The following is a 16935-nucleotide window of genomic DNA, read 5'->3' as shown; positions in this document are numbered from 1 at the left end:
CACTTATGTAAGTTAGAGGCAAGGTTGAGAGGGAGAGCATACAAAACTGGTTCTTCATCTACCCTTCCAGTACAGAAAGCAGCAATAAGCTGCTATTTCCACTTCTCTGTTTCCTCTGCTCCTGGCTTTCTACCTATCTTTGGTTAATAAAGTCAATTTATCAGCCTCAAATATTAGTATTCACATTGGGCACTGTACTGAGAGATTTTGGGTTCTTGGCAACCAGCTTATCTAATACTCCAACCAGCTATCAAAAGATAGTTCAATACTTGAATGTGGAAGCTATATTTGCAATTTGCAACAAAGAAAACTGAGCTCTACATGGGTTTGGATTTCTGGAGAAGAAATGTGAGCTGAGAGAAAAAGGAAGGACAACCCCAAGATGACTCTGAAACACCAAGTAACTCGGCACAGTTACAGCTGTGTAGCACCACATGCTGCCTTGACAGCTCCTGAATGAACCACCTCAGATTCACTGGGGTTGGTCCTGTTTAGATGCATGCATGTGATAGCAAAATGACACACAAGTCACTGCTGCTGTAGAACTTCTGGGACACTGTCTGCCACAGAAAGCCAAGCTTCCTCTCCGAGAACTTGTAGAGCTGAGCCTCAGGGGAGTCAGAATATCCTTCCTCATTCCCTAAGATACTGTGCAGGTAGAAGCACCAGCCAGAATGAAAGCTGTACTGGCTTGGGAAGACATCCCCCAATGAACTGTGTAAGAGTGAAATGTCACTCAAGTTAGTTTTATACGTGCTCATCAGCAGGACAATGCCAGAACAGAAAAAGCTCTGTGGTGTAGACACACCTGAAAAGGTCATTTTGAACAGAATACTGGGGAACCTGAATTTACAGAAAGTAAGAACACATTCCATCAAAAGGCACAATGTATCAGCCACAAGCCTACAATTAACTATTGCCTTAGCAGCAGGAGGGACTCTGGAGAGCTATAAGACATCCAGTGGGTCCACATACATCCCCCAAAATGGTGAATCCTGCAATTCTGAACAGGTTATGCCTGGACATAATATATTCTTCATGCAGTTTCAGGCTCCCTTACATACTTTCATACTTCTATATGTTTCATCTTGATTTCACCTTGTTCTTTGCACTTGTATATTTAAAATACCCCTAGAGAAAAAAAATCTATTAATTTTTTTATTAAGGCAAATGAAATGCCTTTTCCTGCCATGCTTACTTTCTTCCTCTTACTCAAAGTCACCTGAAGAAGTAAATCCAATACTTGCATTTTACTTCTATCAAAAGTTAAAAAAAAATCCCTGGTCATGTTGTTATGCTGTAAACAGTGAACACATCCAGGCACTCCCTCCCCTCCTTTGGTGATCTGTGAACAGTTTAGAACAAGAATAGTTTGTATTTGTCCATCAGTGCATCTCTTCCATTTTGAATCAGTCCTCATCCTCATCCTCCAGGTATCCCAGTTATCTCTTCATTTCCCCCAGTACTCAGTGATAACGCTGAACTTTGTATCATCACAAATACCAGCAGTACACTCTTCTTTTTCCTGGTAGAGGTTGTTAAAAAAGAAACCAACGAAACAAATCAGTCCCACTACTGATTCCAAGAAAATTCAGGCTTTTTCATAATCTCCTTTACTAATTTTTCACTAGTCACTACCTTACCCTATTTGCAACTCTCCTACTCATCTGTTCCTCCAGCTGGCTTTGTTTCACATGGGACACCACAAGAACATTCCAGAATGCCTATTTTTTTACATCACATTTCCTAATGTAGAAGAAACAGCTATTTAATCTAATTTTCTATTAACCTTTTAATTATTTGTTTGCTAAAATTTGCCCCAAACTGTCACAGCAGATGACTACACAAATAAAACAGGTTTTTAGAACTATGTCCCTATTCTCATAACTTGCCCCACTAGCTGAATGAGGTTTCTGATCACTCCAAGTGATCAGATATGGCATGCTGCAAGCAGACAAATCAGGATGGAACACGTTGCTTTTTATGTAACAACTTCCTAGGCCTCATCATATTAGGAGGAGGCTACTTGTAAGACTTGAGTTGAAAGTTTAACTTTCAGAGTAACTACTTCTGCTTCCAGGGCTGTCTCTGTATGTCTGTGGATCACTTTACTCTAGCAGCCATTCTTCCCCTGCCCCTTTCCTTGTATACATGTGGTAAACAGGGATGAAGAACTAATCTGATTTAAAATTAATTCTAAGGAAAGTTTCAACCTGTTGAGTTCCATAATCAAATTCAGACCAGAAAATAAATTTGTGTGCCAGATGGAAAAGAGGAGAGAGGCACAGCTGTTTTCTGTGACAATGATACTGGCTTAAAAACAACCAGGCAGCTGGGACGTAGGGTTGTTTGGCACCTTGAAAATTAGGACTAACAGTGCTCTAGCCTGAGAGATTTGAACATAAGCAAGACAATATATGCCTGTAAAGGCCATTAATATATTTCATTTAATTGATGAGGTAGCAAAAATACTAGATTAGTTGTCAAACAGGAATTAGTTTTTTCCTTCTAATGATGTGCTGCCTCTACCTACCCAAAACACACATCTCGTTCCTCCTACAGTTGAAGCACTAAAACCCTTAAAGATCTCCCTTAATATGTGGATGCAGAAAAAGTAGTTGGTCTCTATTGCTACTGTGCTGTGGATAACAAACTGAAATCACCTTTGTGCCCTGCTGGCAGCTGGCAATTTATGAGCCTAAATTGGAAAGACAAGTAGAAAGTAATTTGGGGAAAAATAAGGCTCAGATCCTGGTTGCTAAATATAATAGGATCCTTTTTTCCATTCTTACTGGCCTCCTTCCAGAGGAAAAAAAAAAAAAACCAAACCAAAACCATAATCCATACTGAAACAATGAACAATAAAAAGTTATCCTTGTAGTTCTTCCTCTTTTTGCAAGGCTGACAACTCAAAAAGATCACAGACAAACATCTAGAGGAGCCAAATGCTGCTCTATCTCCTGATGCTACTTTCTAACCCAGTAAGAAAAATTGTGATTTAAACTGATTGCATGACCATATTTAATTTTACTTCAAGTCTAAGTGACTTGAAAAGCAGTTTGAAAATACTTCCAGAAATTATTTAACTTTTTCTTTTTAATGCACTCTAAAATAATGTACAAGTATTAAGAATATAACCCTGTTTAGCTGTGCAGTCAGGGAAATTATTTCCTCAGGATTTACTACATATTTGGCAAAGACTGTGAAAAAATAGGTAGAGTACTTGAATATTTGGAATTTGGCCATAACTTTATGTTCTCCATAAAAATCAATTTGCCAGGAATTGTTGTAAAAAGTCCAACAATTTTATGGGATCTAAACATTTTCTACGCCAATTCCTCATGTATAAATTATAACAGGGAATTCATATTCTGAACCTAAGAGAAACCAGATGCAGAAAATTAAAGGTCTGGGACAACAGTTTAAACTTGCTCTATTTCCCACTTTCCCAAAAAATTGTAATATCTACTGTTTTAGTTTTCGTGACATGGGGCAACACCTATGTCAATGCATCAAACTGGACTATAGTGAAGCTGTGATGTATTTATTCCAATAAATGCACCTTGGGCAAATAACTGATTAAAGAGATAAAAGTTCATTATAAATACTAAGTTTTGCCACTGCTGTTAACAAAACTATTCTAAGTCACTTCATTCAAAACTGGTTATGACCAGCTCAGTAAAAGCACGAGTAATTGTCACTTTCTTCCCAGCCAGTATTTTTCTGCTGGAAATGTAAATAGGGGAAAAAAAGAAAGGATTTAATTAATACCATCAAAAAAAATCCACACTGCAATTTTCTCTTTTATCTACAGGTAGGGTAACAATTCATGTTTCTAGGGGAGATTTTTTGGAGCAGCTGAAGATTTATTCTCTTGATCAGCACTTCACTAATCCACCAACACGAGCCAGTTATCATTTTTACAACTGCTGATGCAGCAGGCACACTTTGACAAGCAGTGGCACTACCAATTTCAAAAATTAAGGCTTTAAAGCTCTGTCCTGCAAAGAGCTCTGTGCTTTTTGCTTGGCAATTTTTCAGCTGTTATCCCTAATCAAAAAATCATAAATGATGGAAAACTACCCATGGCATATAGAAATGAGCATAATTTCTAACCTCCTGTGAAGAAGTAAGCGATGCAAGTCCTATCCCCAAAGGCAGGGGATGCATATTAATACTCCTGGGCTGCTACAAAAGGAGCCTGTATCAAATGTTCCATTAAGGCTGTACAAAGCAGTCTGCTACATAACCCTAGAAGGCATTCTCTGCTTAAACTCACCTTGAATATCCACAAAGTAAAACTGAGTAGTTAAAAAACCCAGTAAACTAATGTGCTAAAGCTGAGAGAACGTGGTGCTAAGTCAATCAAGACATCTAATGATGTAAGGTCATAGTTTCAAAGCAGCTGCTAATGGAAAACAGCAGAAAGACTCATTTAGATGTTCCTCTCTCACACACCTTAGGGTCACATCATTACACTTGCCACTGATGAAAACCATGGGAAATATTAGGTCACAAGCTAAAACACAACACACATTGAAGCATTCAAGTTTTTCAGGTCACTAAGTAAGAGGATGGTGACATGACAGGCAGCAATACTGCTTAAAGAAAAAGCAAACAGCAAATCGTGCTTCCCTTCCATCTTTCTTTCAGCAGTAAAATACCGTAACATATTCCACTAAAATAGCAAAGTTGAAAACCAAAATTAGCTGCTCCAACAGAACAAGATTTACCTGATGGAATACAGGCTCTTTCAAATCTAGGTAAACCTGGAAAGATTAAAAAAGAGAAATAATTTGCAACAGAACCATCATAATATTATTCATCTAAATATTGCCAAGGCGTCTTCTGTTCGAATCAAGCCATGAGTGCCTGTCCATGCACCATTAAAGTTGATCAAATATTTGAAGTTTCCTCTGGCAGAACCTGAGGTTTTAACTGTGGAATTATTATAAACTAAGAAGCACCAATAAATACCAATATTAACAACTAACATAAAGCTTCTAATTTAATAGAGTTGACTACATCCAAAACCAATTAAGATGCTGAAGTTACTAGATGTTCTCGATACGCACAGCAAGAAGAAAACATACTCAACTCTAATTTGCTTTTCTTGTTTTTGACAATATTTAATGTTTCAATTAATTTTACAAAAAGCTTGTAGTTCTTCCTATTTGTAATACAGTTAATTTAATTTATGTTCTTGAAGAGGGAAGGGCACTAGACCTCAGGCATAATGTGCCACAAGTGTAAAAAAATTTAGGAGAAATGGAAGAGGCAAGTATTTCGGCAGCTGACTTATAATAATACTTTAATTTTAAAAGAAATGCTTATCAATAAAAATATGTAGGAAATTCAATCTGTGGTTGACAATCAGCATGAAACTGAATTTATTCATACAGGAAGAACACTCCACTGACAAAGGGAGTCAAGTTAGCTGTGACACAAAAAAAATTAGAAGCATTTTAACTAACAGATAAGTTCTTCTCTTATTCTGCCTGTTTCAGAACACCAGTCTGCATCCTGGACTGGATATAAAAGTTCACTTTTTTGCAGGCAAACAGAATGATTCTTATTTCTACAGATGAATTAAAGTGAGAGAAGCAGGAACATAGCTTATCCAAGGTCTCATACCAAGTCACTGGCAACTGTTTTTCTCACATTGCTGTTCTAGCAACTGGATTCTTGCTTTTCTTCCTTATTTATTCTGTACAGTGGTTTAGATAGAAAGGTTTTAGGTTTCTCTGGCCAGCAACATAATTTTCTCAACAAAAGAATAATTTGTCATTCTTGACTGGAAGTGACAGAGATTTAGTATTGCCTCTATAACATTTCTCCACTGCCAGAAAAACTGCCAACCTAAGGGTGAAAATGCCATATTAGAAAAAGTTACTTACTATGCTGACTACGACGCTGTATGTTATTAACAAGAAAAGCAGCGCATAATTGACTGTATTCTTGTACTTGAAACATTCATACCTGGAAGAGAGGATAAAGGAGAGAGACAACATTCATCACTTACCATATAATGGATCCAATTTCCAAGGTATAATATTAGAATTTTTGTGAGAAAAATTGATCCAAATTATTCTTAGGCCCCTCAAGAAATTCTAACTCCTTAAATAAAGACACATTATTGTAAGAAAAAAATTCACGCTCCTAGCAGTAAATGTTTTTTAAAAAATCTAAGGCAAAAAAACTCTAACACCAATAAGCTCAAGCATATGCCAAGAAGTAACCCACTCTAAGAAAAGAGTTTGTGAAGCAGAAGTGTTTTCAGAAGGTGCTTACAGGGTGATAATGGATGGCAAATTAGAAATTAGTTTAAAATGCAACACAGCTGTCAAAAACATTACTGAGCAAGCAGCAGTGTAGGAAAAGGACTGCCTGACAAAACACTGAACTCAGATTTGTTAAAATGTAGACTGTTTATGGCTTGAATACAGTTGCAGTACATTTGCTAGATTGGGAACTGGTAAAAGTGGAAGGTTAAAGTACCTGACTGCTCCCAGTATGTAAAACAAACAATTAAAATTACCTTCACAATCTCTGCACTACAACTCAGTCTCAGCTGTGATGGAAATACACACACATCCCAGACTGTACCTACATCAGAAAAAAGGTCCAAAAAACCCCAACAAAAATGAAGTTTGAGAAGCCCATTATCATCTGGGCTGGAGGAAGCTGTCTATATAATTCCAAATTATATCTGTCTAGCTCCTTTTTTTATAAACTTGGAGAAACAGACACCATTGTGAATTGATAAAAGGAAATAAAATAAAAACACACATGGGAAACAAAAAGTCTAAAGGCAGTACAATGTGCTACATTGCAAAATGGCTTGCTGAAGTAATTACACAATTTGAGAATCAGCAGAACTGAATGATGTATAAGGGAATGTCCTGTGCACAACCACCTGCAACTTACCTTCAAGCTAACCAAAACAATTATTAAAGGCCTCCTAAAATACATATTAGCTCATTTTTTTGAGCATTTTAATTGCTACCAGACATAAATACACAGAATATTATTTGAGTTAAAAATGCAGTAACAGACTTCAGTACTTCTGAAGATAATAAAGTAACCACTGAACTAAAAAAAAAAAATAACAACTCAGACATATTTTTATAGCCACTCCTCATGCTTTTTTCTAATCACATTCAAATCAGACAAATGCAAAGGCAATTTCAAGGAGATAGGGAGCTACAGTGGAAATATTTCTACTAAAAGAGGCATTATGATTCTGGTCCTGAATTTGTACAAATCATACTAATGTATGAGTCACAAACTGAGGGCAACTTCCATAGATACAGATTTAGTCCTAAAGCATCCCATCTCCATTGCAAGCAACCAGTATTCTTCACCAAGACATCACAATTTTCAACAGCTGAATATTTGATATGTTCAAATATTTTTTTTCTCTTTTAGTCTGCAACAAGTTGATCTATCATTTGGATTTACCAAGTGACAGAACAAATCATATTAAATGCAGACCTTGCAGCAACAGGCAAGAAAAAGCCAACTTAGGGTATCTTTACAGTTGTCAAATGCTACATTGCTCCCAAAATTAAATGGGATAACATATCCTGGCATCGCATCAAGCTGTCATGCATGTTCCAAGACACTCTGCCCAAAATATGCATTCAACTCCTCATAAAATCTTGTCCCTTTAATTTTCCAGATGAGTGAAAAGCAGGTTTAGCCAGAAACCTGAAATTTGCATTTTGAGCCAGACTGCATAATAGAAATGCAGCTCAAATAAACTATAATGTTGCTAATTTTGTAGGCATTACTGAAGTTGATTTTATTGTATCTGCTGTTTTTATACAAGTAGCACTGAGTTCTGATTGTATACTACACATTCTTTAATGAGTGGGGCTTTTTTCCCCGACTGAAAAAAAAAATCTCACTGGTAAAATATATTTAAATTATCAAAAACTAGGACTAAAGCCAGCCTGGTTCTCTAATATCATAATGCTGTACAAAAACAGATCTCACTGAGAGTAGTAGAAGCTTTCTATATATGCTAAATTTGGCTTTGGAGACTCTACATTTCAAAAGTTAACATTTCATAAACATTCAAGAAAAAAAATTAATAAATACTTACAGGCAGTAGACAAACACACAACAACTGTATATCATTGGCAGTTCATCCAACAGCTATAAAAAGCAAAGACATCAAAACATGAAAGCTACTTTTAACACACAAGCTTGTCTAAGTTAATTAAGGAGAGAGTAAGTCTTAAATAAACAGGAGTTTTTAAGTCATTTGGATATCCATCGTCTGGGCTGTACTCTAACACGTAGCACTGTCAAACCCTGTTCAGCTACCAAAGCTGCTGCATTAAAACCTTATTACTCTGAATCTTTTGAATATTATGCTTCATAAACGCCCACACATTCAAAGAATCTTGACATTTTTGCTGCTCATACCTCTTAAAATATTTGTAAGAATTAATTCTGTAAAGCCAGGCTGAAGACCTTCCCATCTATGGCCTTAGAGTCAGTAGCATCTTCTTACTTGACAGAGAAATTGTAATGTAATATTTCAATTGCATAAAATACAATTTTAGTCTATTAGGATGGGCAATATGCTCACATGTTTACTTCCTAATTTTAGAAATTTCTTACATTGCTTTAATTCAGAGACAGGGCTTTGTTTTTGTTTGATGTGGGGTTCTTTTGGGCTGTTTTGTTGGGTTTCTCCCAGAAATTATGATGGCATATAATGTTTTATTATCTTAAATAATTTTTATATTTTGGGAGAAGACTGATGTGTTACAGCTAAAACAGTTATTTCTCCAGGAACTTGCCATCTTAATGAACAGAATTAAAATGGTAATCACAACAAAGTTGATTTCTCATTAGCAGGTAAACTCAAAATTGCCATTTATCATTATAAGAAAGAATCATAGCATCATTTTCTTGTAAAATTTCTCACCAAAGAACTTTCAGGAATTTCTGCTTATAAACATACAATTAAACTTACCTCCTCTTAAGAAAGACTGAAAAATCTTTCTTTCATGAAAATGGGAATGAAAAAGGATAGAAATGGATCAATGAAGATCCATAGCCTCTGATTTCTAATATGTTAAGCAAACATTAATAGTTAGGGCTTTTAGAACTTTTAGAGCTTGACTTCTAAGAAAAACAAGAACTAGATGCAAAAAAGATTTTGACCTTTTTCCATCATCACTCAAAGTTCTTGGTGGCTGTGTCTGTAAATAGTTTTCCTACCACTGCTACAAGGTACTTAACAAGTTCATAACCATGTTACTCTGAGCAATGGAACTTGTTAAAAGCAGTAAGCAGCTTACTCAAACTCTTTTATAAAGCCAGCCTAATTCTGCTTGGTTTGGGACAATTTTCTAACTGCACAGTCAAAAACTTCATCTTAGCTTTGAAATTTCCTATTGTGGGGAAAAAAGAAAGAAAAAAAAGGAAAAAAAAAAAAAGTGGATCTAATTCTTTACAGGAGGAGAGAGATCCATTACCTTGAGTGTGAAGTATTAGCTTGGTGTGATTTGGTCATATAAAGCTCAGGAACTGTTTCACAAGAGTGCTCAACAGCTCTGCTGCCAAGCTGCCACTGATAGGGCAGATGCTGCCTCTTTCCCCACATTGCCACTGCTTCTCTCCAGTGGGGGGATCAGACTGGTCTGACTTACAGGGAGCAGGTGCAGGTGCTGAGCCAGCACACAACCAACCTTGCAGAGCAGGGTTAAAATCCCAGGACCTGTGCATTACAGGGTCAGGGACCACAACAGGCAGCACAAAGACAGTATCAGGAACATTGGCAGCAGCTGAAGCTAGCAGGCATGTTCCATGCCACCTTGCCATCACAGTAGTTTATCTTTGCTGTGATGCCTTAGAGGGGACAAAAGAGAAGCAATTGCTGAATTCAGCTTCATAGTAATATATTTTATAAATTCAGAGATGTGCCTTTCCAAGTCTGATAGGCATTAGCTACAGGATTAATTCATGTGGTTATTAAAGAGTGTGAGTCATTTAACACCTCATTAAAGAAAAAGGTGGGGGAAGAATGAGAAATACAATACAGGAAAATCTTTCAAATTTGGACAGGTGCTTACACTCTTAAGTTCATATGCTGGCAGCATCTCAGGGATATTGCAGTAGCAACAAAGAGCCTCTCAAAAGATCTTAACTGCAATTTGCATGCAGAAGACAATGACTTCTGTATCCAAAGGAATTAATGCTTCTAGGAGTACTGTCAAAGGCATGCCTGGACAATGAAGAACCATGGAAAGAAGGGAACTCAGGGAGCTGATTTCACTGGCTAAATAAGTATTTTGTGCATTCCTCAAGAATCCAATCAAGTAAATCCCCATTAAAAAAAAAAAAACAGAAAAGGGGTGAACTCCTCAGAAGTATTCTAAACAACTGCTTTCAAGAACAGAAGTGTTTACATTTTTCTTAATTAAGCAAATTGAATCGATCATTTACAGTATTAAGACTGCAAAACAAATGTAAAAAAAAAAGTCTCCTTGAATAACTATGCTGATTTTTAAACATAACGAGGGATAAAGTGAATGAAGAAAGTTTATTTACTAGTTGAACTGTTTCCTCCATGGTGATCAGTAAGCAAACAATTGGAATAATTATGGACCACTTGTGGATTTCACTTAGCTGCCAAAATAAATGTACTTTCCCTGCCTCACACGAAGCCTTTTACATCTGTTGACAAGATGATGCAAGACATTCCTGTTTCCTTATCATCTGCTTCTGCCCCACTTTATTCACCACAGTTCATAGGTCCCTTAGTTGTTCTTATGCAACACAAGAAGTATTGAGCAAGTAGCAGCAAAGTGACTTGGATTAAAATAAAGCCTCTACACACACACAGTCTCCAACAACAACTGAAAAATAACCCAAACCAAACAAAAAAAAACACCCCCAAAAACCCCACCTGAAACAAAACAAACAAAAACCTACAATCTCTCCATTCATAAAAGGTTTTAAGTCTGGATCATTTTAATGATCCTGATTTCAGGGTGCCCTTGCTCACCTCTGCATCAGTGTGAGAAAGAGGATTTGAAATACTGGCCATGATAGAAGCAAGCAGCTGAGGGAAGTAATATGAAAAAGGTGGAAATTCAACGCAGTTTCACCACCAAATACAGGTAAATAGCACCCTAATTTGGGAGAGAGTGGTGAAATGGCTGTACAAACCACATTTTCATGCCAAGAAAAGCACCAAATATTCTCACATGGTGACAACGGTACACTCTGTGGAAGCTGACAGTCTCCACCACATGCCAGAGATACAAACCAGAGCATTATGGAGGCAAACATCAAACAATCAGCAATACGTAGGTCCCACTGTGATCAGCAGAAATGCAGGATTCAATTCAGCTGCCACAGCATAGTTGCCTAATGCCACCTGAGATGCTCTGTCACTCCCAATACACCCATCCAAGACTGGCAGATGTGACAGGAGTCTAAGAAACCTGCACCTCTGTGGTAGGGAAGCTGGAGGCTTGAGAGAACACTCACAGGGTCAAAATAACACTAAACATTTCTGTTTAGACAAATGAATCTTTTTTGAGCAAAGATTGCCAATGGAGTCTGGACAATGATTCAGCCCAGCCAACTGCCTGTCTCCACTCCACTGATTAAACTGTATTTCCACTGACTGTGGTGGGAACACAGACTTCCAGCACAGACTTTTAAATGTAGGTTTCTTAATCTTGAACAACATCCCACTTCACCCTGACTTTAATTCAAAGATGCATTTCCTTATTCTTTGCAGATGTAAAAGAGGACAACAGGACAAGACTTCCTGCGTCCATTTAGAAAACAGGAAATACCAGGACAATCCCTATGTCCTGTGACTTGTTACAGAATGCTGTCTACTTGAAAATAGAGGGAAAATGACTCAATTACCACTACTCAGAAGATACTGATTTCAGTATTAATGCTACAGCTCCATCTAGATAAACAGAAACATAAAGATGAGAAAAGTTACAATAAATAATAATAACTCCAGTTTATACTGCTTGCTATTATGCCAAAGCTGTGAGAATTTTAAAATAACATCTTGTGTAAAAAGATAACATGATTTCCCAGAGGATAAAGTGTCCTTTACCACCATAAGCAATTGATGATAGCTCTTATTTTAGATGCAAGTACATATTTCTGTATATAATCAGTGGAAAATACCTACTGAAACAAGACCTGCATTACTGCCTTGTTTAGAGCAGGAGTGATGTACAATGATACTTAAGGTAGATTAACTCATTTTATGCAAGTTTCATCTAGACAAGAAATGGCAAAATGACTGTACAGCAAGATAGGCACAGAAAATGATTCACAGCTACTTAACAGTACTCACCTGCATTTCATACTTCAGGGTCATGTGAAAGCACCAAGATCCCAATCCCACAGCTGAAAACAAATCAAAACTATCATCAGCATAATAGCACCCATGTAAAATTTTCAGGTACATTAACTTAAATGCATGAAATGCATGCTTAACAGTGAGAAAGAAATTAGAACATCAGCATTCTACTGCAGAGACAAACCCCCCTTTTTCCACAGCCTTCTACTTTATATATTAGTCACCAATGAAATCCCTGAATTTATGGGGCTTTGGGTGTGAATGTCCTCTTTAATTCCTCTCAGTACTGTGTCCGATTAATTGGGCATAATCTCAAAGAGGAGAGGAGCAGAGGGAATCCAGAATGAATGGAATATTATATATCAATCTATCTTTTCCCTTTTTTTTTTTTTTAATTTTAAGTGAATTAAGATTTCTCTGTTCCAACCCTTCTATAAGGCAAAGCATCATTCAATAACCAGTACTCCTGAAAGCCTCTCAGTATTTCTGCTCACTGTCCAGTTTTAAAACATGTATTTTACCAAAAGCTTTTTGTTGTCTCCATAAAACATGGTGTTAATAACACCAAGGTCTGGGGTTTAATACCCACAGGGGCTGCTCATTAAACAGCTAGACTCAATGATTATTGTGGCTCCCTTCCAACTCAAGACTACTAAGTGATTCAAAAACAGAAGTGAATTGCTACTAGAACTCAGAACTAGAAATTCAAGGTAAACAAACCAACCTGACATAGGGTGGATTTGTTTTGTGATATGAGAACACCATTTCCAAGCCTTCTCTATAGAAAGATGAGCTTCTAAGAAATTATTTCTATTTATTTGAAATACTTTCTTTACACATTCTGAGTTTACTTCTGAAATTACTTTATGAGACATATACTTTGCCTATACAGTTTTTTCAGTCAGGCATGAATAATGCTTCTTGGAAGTTAGATTTCTCTGTTTAGAGGAAAGCTGGTATAGTATTTAATGCATCATTCATTACTTTGAAATATTATCAGTAAAACACTCTCAATAAACCCTAGCTCAGTTTTATATTGCAAGAACAAGTACAGTAATGTGATATCTTGTCTTCCTTCAAGAAATTATGTTTTACCTCAGACTGTAGTCTTAGAGAAAGCCAAGTAATTTGCACTCAAGTCTTGATCACTGAGTAGTGCTGCTATATTTTGTGGCTAGACTATCACCTTGTCTACACACACCAGTCAAGTTTCACTGATGCATAAACAAGAATTCTATCTCTCTGCACTCTCTAAAGGATTGCCAAGACAGTCAAGAGACATGTCTGGAGATGCTTCCTTAGCTGTTATTAACTAAAACTGTGATTATTACACTCACTCAAGGAAATTAAATACCTAAGCATGTAGCTTTACTGAAATACAAAACTACTTTACTGTAATACAGCAACATTTCAAAACGTATTACCAAACACTTCAATGTCATTATTTCTCTGGGAAAATTAAGCAGAGTTCCTACCAGAAAACAAACAACCACATGCATTTCTGTAAATTTTGATTACATTGGTTTGCTTCTGAAAAATCTTTCCAAACAGCAAGCTATAACTGCTTTCACCTTCATTAAGATTCTGATGAGAAATTCTCATAACCATTTTTCTATGTATACAGAATATGTGACAACAACTGTTCATTCTGGAGGAAAAAACCCATTAAAATCATCATTAAAATAGTGCCATCCATTATCCTGTCTGTCACAGAATACAAACTCTTACAATTTATAATAAATGTCATTTTCAAGTACGGGCAAAACCATTGCATAAGAAATTTCAACCGATTTTAAATTAGCAAAATATGTGGTTGGGGTTTTCTTGTTCGTTTTTGTTAATGTTATTTGTGTTAATAAATCTCAACAATCAAGGAATTCCTCGCCTTCCTCCTATACAGTAAGAAGCAATTATTTCTAGACTAATTCTTCTTCAGTCTTTGAAAAAAATCTAGCATGCTGCAGATATTAGTATTTCAAGTCCGTTAATCCCATGACTATAGTTAGTTTTTACAGTTAAAATTCATAGAACCCCTCTTTCTTCTGTGCAATAATCACACCTGGAGTTTCTCTGATTATGAAATTTTACTATGCATTGTAGAAAAATAATGTTTTATTTATAGTATCTATATAAAATAGATACCTGGAAGAAGAAAAGCTTACAGGGACAGATCTTATGGTTCCAGGCTCGAGACATTTTTAAGAAATATCTACTTCACAAAAATCATCTGCAATGAGACATTCTGCCAGCTTTGTACTTTTCAAAATATGAGTGATCACAATCCCTGCAATGACACAAGTTTTCAAGAGAAGCAACTCTCCCATACAGCCACTGACACACTGAACAATAAATTTGCTCCTTACCTTGTAAGCAGTTTTCATATTTTAGGTGGTTTTTTTTTGGCAAAGGAGCTTGACTCACTAAAAGCTGCATATTGGTTGGGAAGCTTTAACACCATCTGAAGCAGTAAGTACCATTTCCTCTCTAACTCATTTTTCATAAATGCTACAAGTCACTTGGCATTTTTACATCAGTGAACCTCCCAAGTTACAGGGGATATATATCAATTATGTATTAAGCACAGAATACACATTAAATCACATTATTATGAGATCAAAATTGCACTTCAGAAGACTAGAAATGCAAAGTCAGAGCTGTTGCTCTATGCAGACTAACAGGGTCTCTTTCTGTCCTGCAGCAAACACGCTGTGTGGTTACTACCAGGGGATAAAATAGTGGTTGCTATGATGATGTAAAATCAATGCACCTACAAACTTTGCCTCATACAAATACTGTCAAAAAACTTATGGGCAATACCTATGGCTAGAAATAATTGAATATTATACAAAAGATCCAGCTCTCTATATGAACTCTATAAACCTCCAGGATTTTAATCCTAGAGGGATTTTTTTCAATAGTTTTAGGAAGCATTAGAAGCATCAGATAATCAGTGATAATTCAGTTTGATGTAACTATTCCACCAGCACTCAAAATTCTCATTATGAGCCTAAATCCTTTACAGAAAAATCAGTTTATTAGGATTTCACAGAAATGGTAACTATACAGGCACTGTATGAAAATATTCCAAAGGAAGGATGCTCCAGATGCAAATACCATTATTTAAGTATCTAGACATGAACTAGTTGTCAAAGCTTCCACTAAGAGAATGTCATTATTAAGAGTAAAGCAGCTGGCCAAACAGGTGTTTTATAACAAGTCAGATGATTCTCCTGACTTTACTGACTGCACTGGCAGACAGAACCCTCTGCACAGGTAGACACATACATTTAGGTGTTTAAATTTGCAGCTAAATTCCGTTTTATTTTTTTACAATGACAGAACCTAATTAAAGATAAACAACAACACACTGCACTATTAAAAGTTAAAGAATGAAACAAGATGAAAAAGTAGAATTAAATTAACTACTTTTAATGGATTATTTTGTGTTGCAATGGTTTCCCCTCCACAGCATAAGAGACAGGAGAGACACTGGTTACTCCAGAGGTACAGCTCTACAATTCACGCCCAGCTTGGCTGGTACTACTCCCAGACACTGCGGTACAAGTGTCTGCACTAGTGAGTTGTTGGAACAGTCTGTGCTATGAATGTGGCCTGTTCCAAATGAGCACTTTCCCCAGGCAGCTTCCAGGCACAGCCCAGCAGCCGGCAGAGTCCGGGGCCCGCGCTCAGCAGCAATCTGTACATGGTCACCTTGTTTTGGAGGCTAAGATGAACAGACACGGGCTGTTCCTCGCTGCCTGGCTTCAGCACTCAGGAATGTTCCCAGCCACAGCTGATTTAACAACACTGACATGGCCCTGGGAGCTTCTCTACAGGTGTTAGGTAAGAAGAAGCTAATTAACTCTGACTGAAGAGGTTCTAACAACTGTTTTCACAGACACAGAGTTTCACTGGAAATTAGATTTAATAAGTTGCTTAAGAGTTCCTATGGCTATTCCTAATATAGAAAAAATTTTACACCTTTTTTCTTTCCTCCACTTTGGCACTGCTTGAATGACTGAGCCTTTATTAAACAGGCCAAAGAAATATAAATGAGAACAATCCTTCCAAATTTCAAGTGAAATATCTAACAAACCTTACTTCATCAAGTGCTTTCTTATTTCATTAGGTTCAGAAGTTACACTTCTTTATATATGTATTTATATACACACACAGTTTTTTAAAAATCGAGACCCTTCAAAATCACAGTTCCCCAAGATGTACGAGGAACTGGCATGTGTAGAACCTGACACAACACTCCAGAATTATAAGAAACTACTCAAAACCAACTGCTTATTCCTTGAGGTAGGAATGGTTTGATTATTTGTTCCACCTACTTCAGGTGACGCAACTTACTGAAATAATGGCTTAAGATTATTCTTCATAATTTATATGCTGATTAAATGGTTCTCTACAGCTTAAAAATCATACAGAGGTCCAACTGAGTTAATTGAGAACATGCACTTTATGCTGAAAGGCAGCAGAAAAAAGGGCTGAGAACAGTGTGCTGTATCTCAAAGGCCTTACTGAAAAGTGTACCTCAGTATTGTCACCAGTATGAACAAGAAATTTATTTG

General features: G+C 36.7%; 1 protein-coding gene across 1 annotated transcript in view; it reads right to left on the bottom strand.

Moving 5' to 3' along the window:
• ACER3 (alkaline ceramidase 3) overlaps positions 1-16935 on the bottom strand; it is a 56357-nt gene that overhangs the window by 17453 nt on the left and 21969 nt on the right. Inside the window, exons 3-6 of the mRNA XM_059491562.1 lie at positions 12353-12405; positions 8108-8160; positions 5898-5979; positions 4734-4769 (exon numbers count right to left, since the gene is read on the bottom strand). Of these exons, the coding sequence (XP_059347545.1) occupies positions 4734-4769; positions 5898-5979; positions 8108-8160; positions 12353-12405 (224 nt within the window). The remainder of the gene's footprint in view (positions 1-4733; positions 4770-5897; positions 5980-8107; positions 8161-12352; positions 12406-16935) is intronic.

The sequence above is a fragment of the Ammospiza nelsoni genome, chromosome 2 (genome assembly GCF_027579445.1).
Source record: "Ammospiza nelsoni isolate bAmmNel1 chromosome 2, bAmmNel1.pri, whole genome shotgun sequence".
Lineage (NCBI taxonomy): Eukaryota > Metazoa > Chordata > Aves > Passeriformes > Passerellidae > Ammospiza > Ammospiza nelsoni.
The sequence above is the reverse complement of the archived record's forward strand: the minus strand, read 5'-3'. Positions and strand labels throughout refer to the sequence as shown.